The 16,164-nt window shown below is 48.7% G+C and overlaps 2 protein-coding genes across 8 annotated transcripts in view; both read right to left on the reverse strand.

Annotated features, from left to right (window-relative positions):
- Positions 1-1,070: 1,070 nt before the first annotated feature.
- CRYBB3 (crystallin beta B3) lies at positions 1,071-9,867 on the reverse strand. Its single transcript, XM_069794544.1, has 6 exons — positions 8,346-9,867; positions 4,157-4,236; positions 2,621-2,739; positions 2,323-2,455; positions 2,038-2,180; positions 1,071-1,425 (listed from the first exon to the last, which is right to left on the reverse strand). The coding sequence occupies exons 2-6, from the start codon at positions 4,229-4,231 to the stop codon at positions 1,260-1,262; spliced, it is 636 nt and encodes a 211-aa protein (XP_069650645.1). The 5' UTR covers positions 4,232-4,236; positions 8,346-9,867; the 3' UTR covers positions 1,071-1,259.
- Positions 9,868-10,310: 443 nt separating this feature from the next.
- Positions 10,311-16,164, reverse strand: part of KIAA1671 (KIAA1671 ortholog) — an 87,703-nt gene continuing 81,849 nt past the window's right edge. For all 7 annotated transcript variants that reach the window (XM_069794534.1, XM_069794536.1, XM_069794535.1 and 4 more), the window contains 5 exons: positions 15,470-15,644; positions 14,283-14,410; positions 13,762-13,901; positions 13,508-13,590; positions 10,311-12,962 (listed from right to left, as the gene is read on the reverse strand). In XM_069794534.1, the coding sequence (XP_069650635.1) occupies positions 13,512-13,590; positions 13,762-13,901; positions 14,283-14,410; positions 15,470-15,644 (522 nt within the window). In that variant the 3' untranslated portion in view covers positions 10,311-12,962; positions 13,508-13,511. The remainder of the gene's footprint in view (positions 12,963-13,507; positions 13,591-13,761; positions 13,902-14,282; positions 14,411-15,469; positions 15,645-16,164) is intronic.

Genomic DNA, 16,164 nt, shown 5'->3' on the forward strand with positions numbered 1-16,164 from the left:
ATGGTGCTCAGCATGGCTCTTGCCGGGCTGCGATTCCCTCGCTTAGCTCTGCCGGGCCGGTTTTCACTCATCTCAGCCATGGGCAGCGATGATGCCGCGGGCAGCCACAGGCAGCCCCGTGGACTGTGCTGGAAACAGCTTTTGCCGCTCAGGGCCACGCAATCTCCTTTAATAGCGGCAAACCCAGGTCCAGAAAGAAAAGCTCTGGAGCGGCTGTTTGGTGCCCGTCACGAAGTGCTCGGGCAGCTTTGAGCACATCTCCTAGCTCTGCCACCAGCCTCAGGTGGTCCCCAAACGCAGCCGCTGTGCCCCCGTGGCAGGGGTCTGCCTGCACAGCTGAGGTTACTCAATGCTGGGATGCCCAGCTTCCCACCGGCACCCTCAGTGTACGTGGCCCAGAGGACCCTCTAACCTCTGCCTTTGCAACCAGAACGGCTGCCCCACGTGTCAGAGATCATCCCCAGGGAGCAACAGCCCTGGGTGCTGGTGGGAAGCTTGCTCAGGGCCGGGTTGGGGGCCCTGCAGGGTGCTGGGGCCGGGCACAGCCCTCAGCCTGCGAGGTGAGACCCCCTTTGGGGTGCACAAGGCCTGGCACCACCCAGGGATGATGGTTTTCCCCATCCCCACTGCTCCTGGGGCCACCCCAGCCCCACGGGCCCTGAGGCTCCCCATGTCCCCCAGGACCCCCTAAGCCACCACCAACCCCTTTGGGCTGGATGCCATTCCGCAGCAGAGCAGGCAGGGCTTAGGAAAGTAGGGAAGGAGCCGCAAGCAGAGCTCCCCGGGCGCAGGGACTTGCTTTGAGAAGGGACACAGTCATAGGAAAAACCCTTGGCAAATGCCCTGAGACCATCCCTCTCAGGGCTGAGCTGTCCCAGGGCTCGCCTCCGCATGCTGGCCATGTCAGCACCGTGCCACGGTACCACAGGGAGTTATTTTTTGAAAGCTGCAACCTTTACATAACACTGCAAATACTCGCTCTTTCCCCATTTCTGCTCAGCACAGGAGATGCTGGGGGCACTGCCACGGCACCCATCCACGTCCCACCATCCCCAGACCACAGCTCCACTCACTGCAACCCCCACACAAGCATGACCCCAGCCCAGGACCGGGCAGGCCCCCAGCAGCCTCCAGCTCAGAGCTTTATTAAGGTTTTTGCACAAAAAAAACACCAACGTCACGGCATCAGCCGGCGGCATCACGTCAGCCGGTCCCCAGCATGGGCGGCAGCGGGGGCAGTGGGGGGGCCGGGGCATCCCTCAGCTGTTCTCGAAGCAGCCCCGCTGGTGCCACTGCTGGTCCCGCACACGGCGCACGGACTGGATGAGGGGCTGGTTGGCGTCCCACTCGTTCCAGTGGCGGTACTCGCCTTTCTCGAAGACGTGCTGGCGGCCCCGGTACCCCGGGTACTCGTAGCCCACCCACCTGCAGGGGATGGAGGCAGCGCTCAGCAGTGCCCCGGGGTCAGCTCCGGCTGCCCAGCTGCAGCCCCCCACCCCCAGTAGACACGTGTCCCCTTGCCCAGAGCGGGAGGGCAGCTTCCCCGTACCACCCCAGAGGCTGTGCCGGTGCCTCTGCCCACCGCAGCCACGCGATGCTCTGCAGAGCTGCCCCGGGCTGCTGCTCCATCATCAGCACCAAGTGCCCCTGCAATGAGGCTGCAGCTGCAGAGCCCGAGTGGGAAACGCCATCGTGCCAGGAGGGGTTGGAGAGCCCAGGGCACAGAAGGGGCCATGGCTCCACCGCTCCTGCAGCGGTGCCCAGCAGAGCCCTGGGTCAGGGCGAGGAGCTGTCACACAGCCCGAGTGACACCGCCTCGGTCCCCTTCACTCCCTGCGGGCCAGGGAAAGGGTGGCAGTGGGGAGGCAGCAAGGGACATGATGGGCACGAGCAGCATCGTGGGCACAGCTGCCCTGTCCCTGCTGCAGGGGCTGTGCCAGGCATCTCTGCCACCACCCCGGGGGGGACCAACCACGGTGCCACGGGATGGGGCCTCGTTGGGATGTCCCCGCATGTCCCCGGTGCCACCGTCCTTACGTTCCATTCAGGGCCCTGACGCTGGCCACGCGGTCCTGGAAGCCGTGGGCCCAGAGGCTGGGGACATCATCATCCACGATCTCCATCTTCCGCCCGGTGTAGCCCGCGTTCTCAAAGAGGTGGATCTTGTGGTCAGGGCTGTCCTGGGGGAAAGCTCGGGTCAGGGGCTGCCCTGCCCTGCATGCCCCCCGCCCCCCGAGACCCTCCCAGCCTGGCAGTCCCCATTGCTGTGGCCATGCTGCTTGTCCCTGGAGGCAGAGACACCCCAACACAGCTGCTACTCACGATCTGGAGGGGACGGATGGACATCAGGCTGTCGCTGTTGTGGCTGTTGGACCAGGAGTCCCAGCGTGGGTAGTCGCCCTTCTCCAGCACAAACTGCTCGCCGGCAAAGGCTTGCCGCTCGAAGCCCAGCCACCTGCGGGACCGGAGGGTTGGGGACAGCACAGCCACTCGCGCACGGGGGGAGCACGCCAGCACAAGGCAGTGCTGCTGTTGCCCGTGAGCGGGAGGTGGGGGATGCTTTCCCTGTCCCCTACCCCCTCACCCCGGGGCTTGTCCATCCTCTGCACCCTGGACTTACGGGCCAGACTCCACCTGGATGGAGCCCACCTTCTCCAGCTCTCTCTCAGTGATGTTAGGGAGCTCCTCCGTCAGCTCACACTTCTTCCCCTGGAAATTCTCCAGCTCGTAGATCGTGATCTAAAGTGGGGAGAGATGCCGTCGGCTGCTGCTGCAGCCACGTCGGGGGGAAGCGCCCTGCACTTGGTGCAGGACCCCCCCTTGGCAAATGCAAGCAGCAGCAGAGCAAAGTGCTCCAGCCGTGTCCCCTCCGTTCCCGCTGCCCCGACGTCACTCCTCTCCTGCAGCAGGGCTGGATCCTGCCACGTGCCTCTGCCCCGACAGACAGCTCCCAGGCTTCGCTCCACAGCCAAAGACATTTGCTCAGTAAAACATGGACCGGTATTTCATCCATGACAGGCTGAAAACACAGCAGTGAAAACGCAGAGGGTTTGTGCTAAGAGACCTCCGGGGCAGCGGGCTGTGGTCTCCCAACCCCAGCCTGGTCACGGCCCGTCCTTTCCTTCTCACTGCTCCCTCCAGATCCATTCATTTCCCCTGGCTTCACCTCATTCACCTCATGGAACAAGCTCATTTTTCGGTGTTTTCCTCTAAGCCCTGCCAGGTGCAGAGACTACAATACCTCCTCAGGACCCCCTGCTCTCAGCAGAGCTTTGAGGTTGAGCTGCAGGACAAGTTCAAGCCAGTACCAGTGGCCGGAGCACAGCAGGGAGCATGGCCCAGGGTGCCTGGCACAACTTGGGGACCAGGAGGGTCAGCACGGCAGCCAGGCTGCACACACGTGTGGCCAGGCACCCCCCAGCCCCTGCCCTAAAGGGGTCCCAGCTGAAACCCCTGCACCCGGGACAAGGACAGAGCCTCCTACAGACACCACGTGATGGGAGGGTGTCAAGGGATGGTGGTGACACCCTTGGTCCTCAGGAACTTCTTTCCATCCCAAAGCAATAAGCAGCCCAAGCTCCCAGCACCTCTTTACCCCATTTGCAGGATCTGCTCCCACCTCCAGCCTTCCCCGGCCAGGAGCCAGCTTCCCAAGCTGCAGGATGAGCTGCAGCCATTGCAACACCCACAGCTGATTTACCTCTAACCAACCTACGAGCATAAGAATTACAACCTAAAAAAACACCCAGGGAGTTTCACTGCTCAAACCAACAGGCGATCCCCACCGTGACGGGATACTTTCATCTCCTGAATTAAAATGCTGCGCAGCTGCACACCAGACCAGCAGGCAAATGTACTTGGCAGCCACAAACGCAGCGAGCAGCGTCTCCTCCTGCCAGGCAGCAGCAAATCCCCTGGACGAAGCCTCCCTCCCCGGCCCGCAGCCCTGCACAGCTCAGCTCGGTGGGCGAGGAGCAGATTTATCAGAGCAGTGACACTAATGTGCCGCTGCATTAGGAGAGCCGGAGGCCGTCTGCTTCCCCAGTGCAACCTGCAGCACTTTGACACCGGTACCAGCCTTGCACGCTGCAACGCACAGTGACCTACAGCATTGCATCACCCGAAGTCCATCTGTAACCAGTTGCCCCCAGTATACCTTGTAATTGCCACCTCGCTCGCCAGCACCCTCCCCAGTCGCCATCTGCTCGGGGGGACTTTGCTGCTCAGTCATTGTGCCTGGAAAACCCAAGTTGTAAGAGGTTATAACAGCATCACTTTTATGTGGGGTATCAGCCTTTAAATTATGAAGTGCTTAATAAAATAGAAAAGATGAAGCTGACATGAGAACAGGAAGCAAAAGTTAACACAGTTCCACCCGAACGCAGCAGCTGTAAATCCCCAGGGATGTCCCGGCTAAAAGGAAGCACTCCGTTATCTATCGTCCTCTCCCCTCCTGCACGTGGGCCCTGCATCCTCACCCGGGCGTCACCGTGGGGCCAGAGAGCCCATGACGGAACCAAGCCATCTTCCAAGTGACACAGGATCCCTCTCTGACCCTGGCCAGTTCCCCCAGTTGCTCATTAAATTCGTGTCTAAAAGCCTGTCCTTTGTTTCCAGCAGGAATTTGCCAGGTTTCAGCTTCCAGCTGCTGACATCTTTCCCCACTAATGTAAATCTGGCAGCTCCCCCTTTCTCCCACAGCCCAGCGTCCCAGGGGGGCATCAGACCCCCAGGCAGTTGGCTGGTAGGACAGCAGCAAGAGCCCCCTCCTCACTCTCCAGGACCATCTCACAAAGTTCCTACTCGAATAGGAAACCCTGGCCGAACACGCCTCCCCCGCCTGCTCTCGCCATGCTAACGCAAGGGGTTGTCGAGAGGTTAATAGGAAACGAATAAAAGAAACCGAGTTTGACCAGCATCCTTAATCAAAACCCTGCAGCATCACTTCTCGCCAAGCGTTAGCAAAACATTCGCTATAGCGAGACCTCGACTCAGACATGCTAATTCTCTTTTAAAGCCCCTTCCAGTCCAAGCAGTGCCACCGCTACCTCTCCCGGCGTGGTTCCGCTCTGCCGGCCGGCGCAGGCGGCCCTGCTATTTATGGGTTGCTTCTGAACAGAACAGCACATTATTTGGACGCTGATACAGCAGCTGCGTCTACTGAATTCCATCCATGAGATTTCATCTCAATAGCGCGGGCTCGCAGAGTGCTATGGAAACGTTATTCAGATTTCTCCTGGCCGTCCCTTAAAAATGTGCCACTCGATTTACAGAAGATTAACGTCGAAATTCACATCAGCACGTTCACGCTGCTTCTTGCCAGCTTCTCTGGAAAACTCTCCCATCAGCAGTTAACAGGAGGGTTTAGCCTAGAAACCAAGCCCAGCGCAACGCAAAAAAAACTGTGCAAAATATTTACAGCTTGTTTGGGCTGGAATGCAAGATGAGACGCGGGGTCGGTGTCAGCTCCTGGGAGCTCTGCTGGAAACACGGCAGGGAAGCTGGGGACAGCTGGTACCAGAGAGCAGGGCTGGCACTCAAGATTTGGGTTCTTCCTTCAGCTTTAACCTTCCTGGTGGGGGTCATTTGCTTCCAGCCCCTTTTCCTTCTTTGCACCCTAGTCCATCCACCCACCCTGCATGTTTGCCGGGAGCACGCCTGCGTGCACACTGCCCCGGGGCGTGTAACGGGGTCTTTTGGGAGCCGAGTGCCCCATACACGGGTTCACCCATCTTTGCAGGTAAAGCAGGATCCAACGGGAGGAAAGCGCAGCCTTTCCACACAAGATGCCAAGCTGAGAGTGTTTTACTTTGCTGGTAGTGGGCGCAATTCCCTCTTCTTCAGGGAAGACTAAGCTACGTTCAACTGCACACATCTCCATTTACTGCTGCTCTTGCAGGGTTTTCTACCTGCTCTGAGCGTGTCTGTCATGGTTTAACCCCAGCCAGCAATCGAGCACCACGCAGCCGCTCGCTCACTCCCCCCCACTCAGTGGGAGAGTATTGGAAGGAAAAAGATAAAACTCATGGGTTGAGACAAGAACAGGCCAACAGAACAGAAAGGAAGAAACCAGTAACGATAGCAACAACAGTCATAAAATGACAATAATAATAAAAGGACTGGAACACACAAACCAAGTGATGCACAATGCAATTGCTCACCACTTGCCAACTGATGCCCAGTTAGCTCCCGAGCAGCGATCCCTGCCCCAGGCCAACTCCCCCCAGTTTAAATACTGGGCATGACGTCACATGGTATGGAATATCCCTTTGGCCAGTTTGGGTCAGCTGCCCTGGCTGTGTCCCCTCCCAACTTCTTGTCCCCCTCCAGCCTTCTCGCTGGCTGAGCATGAGAAGCTGAAAAATCCTTGACTTGGTCTAAACACTACTTAGCAACCACTGAAAACATCAGTGTGTTATCAACATTCTTCTCATACTGAACCCAAGACATAACACTGTACCAGCTACTAGGAAGACAATTAACTCTATCGCAGCTGAAACCAGGACAGCATCTCATCTTGAAACTAAGAACCACACATGAAACATATACCAAAATTGCCAAAAAGCTACTCCACTTGGCCAGGCTAGACAAACCTGAAGTTTGCCTAATTGGCAGATTGCCAGAAAATCATCCCATCCACGACAGTGCCCTGATGGAGCTCTCTGCTGCAGTTTGCTGTATCATACCACACATTAGAGCTGTTTATGGCAAGGCTCTTCATCCCCATCCCATCACCTATGTACGGCCATGTGGGTGACTTTCCTGGGGAGGCTCGGCCCCCGGGGGGGATGCACCAAGCCCGGCACAACAGAGACGATCCACACAGGGTCTGGCATAGCACTGCGCTCCAACAGACTCTTCTTCACTGCTGCCCACTGCTGCCGTTTCCGATGAAGGACGAGACAAATCACCTCCAAAGGAGATTTGTTTTCCCCGTCGGAGCCCGCCTGTGGGATGCTGCACAGCTCCGACAAGCGTGAGTCGAGGGGGGTGGGATAAGGGTCTTAGCAATGCAACACTAATCATGAAGTGCAACTGGCAGTGCAGTGAGGCTCAGTAGTAGCATTTGTTGTCACTAGTCAAACAACATTTGGTACCTACAAAGACCCCTGCATGGAAAGTGGTTTGATACAGTCCATTTTTATTGCAGTTCCTTTTCGCATTTGCATCTTTTCTTTGAATATGAAACTGCTTGGCTGTGAAACAGATAAACACTTCTGTACAGAAGGGGGGACTCAAAGGAGAGCATGGAATGGATTAATTTGTCTCTTTTGCCAAATGCGATAGCATCTGTTTTCAACAGATGAGAAATACAGCATTTTTCTTACCAGTTCGTTCCTTGCCAGCGTCCCCATTCCACTTAGCTCTGTAGTTGCTGCAGTGCCTGTGAATGTTCCTTTCCCAAACTCACAGAGCTTGCACATTGATAAGGCAATTGCAGAAACATGACAGAAGGGGCACTAGATCTCACTGATTTGTCTTCCTAACAGAACTCAATTTCCTTTTGCTGTCAGCCTCTTAAATCCCTTTGAGAAATGCTTACAGTATAGTGTTAGAAAATAGGCTTTTTTCTTAGTATCTGGTAAAGCTAAACTTGAATGGGAATTGTACAGTACAATACACAACAGCCAGAATATCTTTATTACTTAGGAAACTACGTAGTGCAAAATATTTTCTGTAGCACAATGTATTTATTGTGTGACCCATATTTACATATTCTATAAGGCTATGTGGGATGATATAAAATTTTAATCTATACAATAAGTCCTTTAAAAACAGGCTTGATACCATCATGATTAATATGGAAAGAGAATAACCCATAAGCCATTAGACCTTTTTCTCTCCTTCTCCAATCCCACCAGAGGAACCAAAAGTTATTTCAGATGTATTTTTGCAAGAACACTTTGAGCCAAGAGGATGGTCACAGGAGGGGGAGAGGGGAGATAGGCGGCCAAGCATACTGAGGAACAGTGCTCGCCGCGACCCGCTCCATCTAACACCCCCTCAGAAAGGATGCCCACCATTCACCCTCCACGCGTACCAGTGCAGGCAAAACTAGGCTGGACCAGAGGTTCCTGGACACTGCTGCGGCCCCAGCTGACAGACCTCAGAACACCGTATCCCCAAATCCAAGGTAAAGCTCCACAGAGGGCTCGTTTCTGCCCCAAAAGCCCTGTCCTCCCCAAAAGCCCACCTTTGTTCCTCTAATCCACATGAAGATCTACGAAAAACAACAACCGATAGCTCTCATGAGCGCAGACCTCAAGTTAATGAGAAAACGAACATGCTTTTCCATCACAACATTTCTATCAGAGGACAGCAAGACCTCCACCTCTGGCACTCACCCCAGAGGCAGTGGCTGGGGCGACTTGTCCAACGCACCCTTCACACCTTGGGACCCGGCATGGGCTGCAGGCTGCTTTGCTGCATCTACATGACGGGCTTGCACAAGTGTCCTTCAGGAAGGGGAAGATGGCAATCTCTGGCCAACAGCATCTTCTTCGTGCGAGCAGTTACGGCAACAACACTATGCTCTTACCGGAACAGTTTGTTTCATTCACCGTGGCTGGCTTGACAACCGCAGTAACAGGGCTGAAAACATGGCTCCAGGAGCTTCTGTACCTGGATGCACCTTCTGTGGAAGAGCCACACTGCATGGCAGCGTGCTGAAACACCCACCCCATCTCCCAGCACAACAAACCATCCCAGGAGAAAGCGTGGTTTTACTGTTCAAAGTTGGGTATCTGCAGTAAGGGATCAGCAAACCCCTTCCACCACACCACGTGTGCAACATGCTGCCATCTCCCAAAATACCACATTCAGCTGACTTTACAATTTTTCACAAACCAGACACAGCCTACTCCCTGCTGGCAATCCTGCTCTCCTCCACGGATTCACTCTGACCGCATTGCGGGTACCACACACACAGAGCACTTGTGGGCTGGGACCACAGGAGTTCTGGATATGCAGTTCCTCTGGCTCCCGAGGATCCAGTTAAATGTCTGCCAAAGTTCTCTCACTTCCTACACGCAGGAATACTAAGGGCAATACTGTAGTATCAGCACCAGATTTTTTTCAATAGTAAGGGGAAAAAGGCCTTAGAGGCGGAAGTGCCTTTTACTGAAGCACAGACTTTTAAAGCATTGTATTTAAACTACTTATATGATATTTGTCTTAGAACTGCCCTGATCCCCACTAAGCTGTTTTGGTGTATCAGCTCTCCATTTATCACCTTAATATCAAACCACATCAGTTTAATACCTAGGACAGGAGGCATATTTCAGTGTGTTTGCACACGTATTAAAGGTTATAAACTAACTGATGCTAGTGTGCCAGACGAAATGGCTGATTAACACTTTGCGTTTACAAATGTGACCCAGGGTGCATTTAACAGTTTGCCAATAACTGTTTGCAAACAAGTAACAGAGTGAAACAAACCTTTTTGCAAGCAAAAAGGCGTGTGGGGGTGAATTCCTACAGGGCCACTTTTTATAAAGGTTCCAGACTTCAGAGGCTGAAGAACAGAAACGTTACCTCTTTCTCTACAGGAAGTAAAACCAAAGCAGCAAGACTCTGAACAGCTAAGGACTCAAATTAAAGCTACACAGATCTTAAAAAGGTGAAATTGCAAACAGAAAAATAAGAAGGAAGAAATCCACAACTGGGGATTCCAATAAAAAGAAACAGAATGGCTGTGTAAATCCCCAATTGACAAACTAAAATGAAGGGAGGATTCCTGGTAATAACAAGAGAAGTGCAATCAGAAAAGAAGTATTTCTAAATTCCACAAACCATATACTTCCACTTTTAAAAAAAAAAAAAACAAAACAAAACAAACTACTCTACTGATGCAGCTTTTTAAGCAAGCAAAAAAAGCTGAGAAGCTGTAATGGAAGGGATGAGGGCTCTGCACTCCATGGGGAGTGCCAGCATCTCCATCATGTTTGTTATTACTCAGACACTGTTAGGACAAGAGTTGAAACATGCTCCAAGGCAGGTTCCAGTATTTAATGAAAAAGCATACCTGAAGAAAGTGCTGAAGCTAAGAGCTCACTCCCATCTCGTATTAACAGCAAAAAATAAGTAGGTGGCAACAAAAGTAAAAGCTTAAGAAATTCAAGCAGCATTGTTTGGAATTAAAATATAGAATTATATAAAGTGTATTACAGTATGGTCTATCATTTAAGAAGTAATAACATATTTATGTATCTTTTATTACATAGTGGTAACCTGAAGAGAAGGAAGTAGATATTTAATCCATGTACAATATAAAGAAATGATAAAGCAGAAAAAACACTTTCCCATTCAACAACATTCTAAAGATGCTTTTTAATTAGACATTTAAGCATTAAACATTTCTCAGTAGTAGGTTAAACTACTAAATACAGTAAGTTTCAGTGCATTGTCCAAGCAGATGTGGAAATGCATACACATTCAAAGGGCTTTGTGGAAACCTAGTATTAATCCCCTCAGTTTCCTCAAACACAGAGCAAACACTGCAGTTAAGAATTTCTGGCCTTCATTTGTTAGACCAAAACACCAGTATATCCTCCAACTATTGGTAATGCAACACTGTCAACCTGCTGAATTCAAAAATCATGCCTGTGTAAATATTCTTGTAAGCAGGGGGAATTTACCAATTTCTAGATACTGTTTAAGGTAAGCCCCACTTCATCTGAGTAACAGTAAGAAAAGCAATCGTCATTCTTCTCTCACACCTGCAAACGCTGCTGCTCAGGGCTGGCTGAAGTGTGTGTGTCACACATGGTGTACACCTGATGGTACCCTTGAGTGCTGCCATAAAAAAAAAAAATAATCCCAAAAGACACATATGCAAAGCTTATCTTAAAGAGTCACCTTTTCCACCATCATCTAAAGAAAAGGGAAGAAGAAAATATGTGCAACTTTTTCAAATTAGCTAAGAGGAGCTCTTTAACAGTCTGGTCAACTGCATTCAAGTGGCAGTCCATCTCCCATCGCCCAGGGTTAAAAGCCACACAGAATGAAATGCTTGGCAGAGATCTCGGGTGATCATTTCTTGATTGGTAGCAGAAGAGGCTGTAAAACTGTAACGGCAGCAACAGCTCTGATGTGAAATAGGGCAAAGCAGCAAGTAAAGATTTTTCACATAAGAGAAAAGTATTCGCTGCATCTCCATTAAGCACAGGGAGCTGCTATCGGAACTAAATCTGGGAGAGAGATGCGCATATGGGACTTGTCTCCTGACATACTGCTGTTATTTCCTACGAGCAGACTGGGACTAAAAATCACCTCATCTGTGACTCCTCCATGAGAAGAGTTGGCACATGGTTTTGGCAGCTACAAGCTTGATAGACAGCAGACCAGGCATGCCACTCTGGCTAGCAGATGCACCATTGTGGTAACCCCACGTAAATCAAGCTTTCCGAAACGCTGATCATAAAACAAAAAAAACCAAAAAAAACAACAAAAAAAAAGTAAAATGAGTTCAAGTGCTGGTGCTTTAATATCGAGAGAAGCCCATCAGCAGGACATGGGAAGTGCAATGCGAGGAGCAGCATCTGCTCCTGCTCCAGCCCCACTGCTGCCACGCCGACCCACCTGGCACAAGGGCGGCTGGCGCTTCTGCCGTGGCAGGCTCTGTCCAGCCCCACGCTACAGGAGGGCACCAGGGGAGGAGAACGCTCCCATCTCGCTTCGTTTTCCCACATTGCTGCTTTCTTAGTCAAGTCGTGAGGCATACTGACATGGCAGAATAACCTCCCTCGTTGGGCTACATTTTTAAAGGTTTACTGAAAAGAGCACTTATTTGGGGAAAGAATAAAGTATGTCTTAAATGGACATCTTGGTTCATATTTCAGAATCTGTATTCAAAGATATTAACATATTTGAGATATTAGTGATATTCATCACACCCGTGTTACGAGATATCTATACCACTATTATAACATTGGTCTTACCAAAAGAAGAAAAGTAAATCAACTGAGAAACTGAAGATCACATTTAGGTTATCCCACAAAATCAGCATAAAAATAAAAACTTAAACCTGGTATTTACAGATTAACAAATAAAAATATGAAGTGGGACTATCCAAACTGCTATTAAAGTGACATTCAACAATTAACTGGAACCCTGATATGAGTGTAACATCCTCCCTCTTCCCTTCCTTTTTTGTTATAAAAACAGTATTTACATTTTTTTTATTTATTTTTTTTTTTTTTTAAAGAGAACTGGTTGACATTATTGCTTGATCCTTTTTAGGAAAGACATTCCAATGAAGCAATTATTCCACATGCTGACAAAACACAGAATATACCATTTCAAGAGTGACAAAAGTTAACATTTTGTTCATCTAAAAATTATATTTATCTGCTAGGTCAGCAGATCACGTGTAAATATAAGCCAATCAAAAATACATTTTACAAAAAATAATCAAGTTTCCTTTTTCAATATGGCAGTAAACATAATTTGTTCTTTCACTCTCACCTTCCACAAACTTCATTCTAAATAGGAGCTTACTATTTTTTCCACAAAAAAAGATAAATTTGATTAAAATTGTTATTTTCATAAACAAACACAAAGCCCAGCCTTACACCTGACATGTCTACCAAAAGTCATACTTTTGAGTTGCTGAACACCTACGTAGAAATGTAGTCTTTGTTCAACAGTGAGGGGACTTTTCTGGTGCACAGCACTCCTAGATCAAATATTACAATCTTTCAAGACTTTCTGAAGTGCTAACTATGAACCACCGGTTCTTCTTCCAGGCAGGTCTAAAGTGACCCTCCTCCCATATCTGAAAAGATACAGCTTTGTATTTGACTATGAATATTAAGCAGCTTTCTCCACAAAACAGGAAGGCACCATGCACATAGCAGTTGAGGCAGGAAGCAAACAGCAGCAACATGACAAGTGAATTTTAGGTTCAGATGAGTTAAGGCTTCTGTTAAACTTCTTTATCTTCTTCTAGTTAGAATCACTATCTGGAAAGAAAAAACAGAAGCAATTGAAGGAATGGTATGACATGGTCAAGAAAGCAGTCAGACCCCTCTCAACGTCTGTAACAGGAAACTTCCCACAAATGCGTATTACTGTTGTAGCGTCGTCTTGGTCTCGTCCTATTTAATGCACTAAATGCTCAAGGGCTGCCCAGAATACTGCTGAAACAACACACCCCAAGGTTTTCAAAATGGGTGCAAGCCTCAGTTATTCAGTGACAGACTCATTCTTGCTTGATGGAACCACTATGAAATCGCAGCACAAACAGACCGAATGTTGTTAAAATAAAATTATGTGCAGAGAATCAGTGAAACTATCACCTGTGGATGAAAACTTCACTTCTACGAAAACTGCTCTGCCTCAACACAGAATCACTTTACATTCCTGGGTGCACGCTTCACGGTAAGTCTGCTTCAATGTTTATGCTCACAGAGCTCTTATACTGACTCATTAAGGAAACATTTTCCGTGTGTGTTTTTATCACTGCATACTTCCACTTAGAAAAGCCCCTCTTTCTGTCGGAAGGTACCTTTTCAAACCTGATTCTCATAATGGCTCTGTCTCTTCTTTGATTTCAGCTCCTTCAGCCACTGAGGAGACTTTTCTTCTGACCTAAGATATAAAAAAAGTACTCTTTAGTCTTTAATTATGAAAACTCATTACAAAACCAAAAAAAGGAAATATACAATTTCCCCTACAGCCTTGAGAAGCCTACTTGCATTATTTTTTTCTCCCACCAAAATGAGTATTAGCATTTTTCTGACACTGGTGGAAGTCTCTCACCTGTCCTCCTTCTCTACACTGGAGGGCAGCAGTCTGCTACCAGGAGTTCCAAGCGGCAGTTGTGGTTTAGGGGATTTGAACAGCTGAGCAGAATTTATTTCACCAGGACTCTCAGACTCTTGTCTTTTCCGCAGTTGGGCCTAAATATAAAAATAAAGAAAAGGGCTCCTTTTTAAGCCAGCATTCAGACTCTTCTTGGAATACAAAACAAATCACTCAAGATTTATAAAAACTAAAAAATCCACACCTGAAATTAGTGAAGAGATTCCTTATAAACCTATGCAGTTTTGAAAGCGTGTTTGCTATTGCGAAGCTAATTTTTTTCCAAATCACTTAATAGTTCTAGCCAACAGTTAAAAGTGAGAAAGATAACTGCGTGGTTTTTCTACACATCACACACCCCACCCCACACCCAAACAACACTGTCATCTTCAGCAAAATTTCCTAGCTCTCTTCCTAGAGAGCATCTGCAGCTACTGAACCGGTTTAACTCTCATCTCATGTGTTCTGCCTATGTTCACCTTGAGAACAGAGTGGTCCATTCCTGGAAATATGGGAAGTCTCTGAGCTTGTACAGAAGACGATCTCGCAGTATGCTGTATCTTGTCTTCCTCATCAGAATCTTCCTGTTGCATAGTTTTCTTCTCTTCTAATTAATTGTTAAAAAAAAAAAAAAAAGCAGAGGGGGGAAAACCCATTAGTCAGCACGCTTTTCATCTATACCTTGTAGATCTCTCCTTCCATTCAAAAATGTATTAAGAGTGGTATTAACACACCACAGGACTGAATTCAGTGCTTCAATAGAGAAAGTACTCAGCAATCGAAAGATTTCTTGCTGACAGAGATGAGGGAGCAGAAGGTACTCCTAATTTAATGAACGTTGCTGCTTCTAAACATCTCAGTTGATCACAGAACGTGAGATTAATTTAGATTGGAAGAGACATCTGAAAGTTATCTGGTCCACCCCCTGCTCAAAGCAGGGCTTTGATACAAAGAGGCTGAGTAGCACAAGTCTGCATACTACAGGAAAAGATGCAATGGTGTGGTCACCTTTACATGCACTGGATCCTTAGTTGATAATTACACTCCAGCTTCCAGTACAGCATTTCTTATCAAGGTAAGCCTTCAAAATATTTTAGGTCTGTTAGACCTGCACCAAAGCAACTACCACACAGATAACAGTCTTTCCACTGATTGGGAGGCTACAGAAGAGATCAGTTTGATCACGCATTCTCCCATGGGAGGGACCCCACGCCGGAGCAGGGGAAGAGTGAGGAGTCCTCCCCCTGAGGAGGAAGGAGTGGCAGAGACAACTTGTGACAAACTGACCGCAACCCCCCACTCCCTGTCCCCCTGCACTGCTGGAGGGGAGGAGGTGGAGAATTAGAGAGTGAAGTTGTGCCCAGGAAGGAGGGGGAGGGGGGAAGGTGTTTTAAGATTTTGGTTTATTTCTCATTACCCTACTCTGATTGCATTGGTAATAAATAAAACTAATTTCCCCAAGTCAAGTCTGTTTTGCCCGTGACGGTAATTGGTGAGTGATCTCTCCCTGTCCTTATCTCAACCCACAAGCCTTTTGTTATATTTCTCTCCCTTGCCCAGCTGAGGAGGGGAGTGATAGAGCAGCTTTGGTGGGCACCTGGCATCCAGCCAGGGTCAACCCACCGTAGTTGATTATGACTAATTATTTCAGATAGTTGAGGGATACCTGTGGAATCTTTAAACATCCAGGTATTATCTGGTTCTTCCATCAAAGAAAATCTATTTTCAAACTCCAGCCCTCTGCTTCTTCTAAGAGAGTGTGAAATAGGAGCCCGCCGGCGTCTCTTTTTGCTGAGCTGTACACGAGTTTTCAGCGCACTGGAGTCCAGAATAGTGGTTTGCTATAAAAAGAAACAAAGCCTTTACTTTCAACCAGCCTGAAAATAAAAGTCATCCCCTCCATAACGATTTCCCAACCTCATTTAATGCATTAACCCATTCAGTTTAATTAAACTATATGTATTTGTCTGATTATTATTCTTGTAGTTACTTAAAACTATATTAAAAAGAATTTACAATGAGGATATGCTACACTGTGGCTAACTGGGTGCAATGCTGGTTCTTTGATCTCTCGTGGCTGTGGATGTCTGATCTACATGAATTATTTTCACTAAATTAATAAAGAAATAACTGCAAAAAATAGGATTTTGGTGCCTAGAGTGTTTTAAGAATACAGGCCTTCCTAGCTGGTAACAGCTGAAGGCCAATAAGAAGACTGGGATCTAAAACGAGCAACTACACAGAATTCTCTTGTAGTAGAGCGCTGCAATTTCATTGTTCTGACAGGTTGCCATCCCCAGAAATTTCAAGCCCCTCACCAGCAACCAGGAGACTGCAAGTTAAGTGTCACAGCATTCAGAA

This window comes from Haliaeetus albicilla, chromosome 10 (assembly GCF_947461875.1).
Source record: "Haliaeetus albicilla chromosome 10, bHalAlb1.1, whole genome shotgun sequence".
In the NCBI taxonomy this organism is placed as follows: domain Eukaryota; kingdom Metazoa; phylum Chordata; class Aves; order Accipitriformes; family Accipitridae; genus Haliaeetus; species Haliaeetus albicilla.

Coding starts and splice junctions, on each gene's coding strand:
- CRYBB3 (XM_069794544.1), bottom strand. CDS start 4,231: ATGACTGAGCAGCAAAGTCCCCCCGAGCAGATGGCGACTGGGGAGGGT. Junction 2,740..4,156: donor AGCGAGGTGGCAATTACAAG/GTATACTGGGGG, acceptor TCCCCACTTTAG/ATCACGATCTACGAGCTGGA. Junction 2,181..2,322: donor CCATCCGTCCCCTCCAGATC/GTGAGTAGCAGC, acceptor GCTTTCCCCCAG/GACAGCCCTGACCACAAGAT.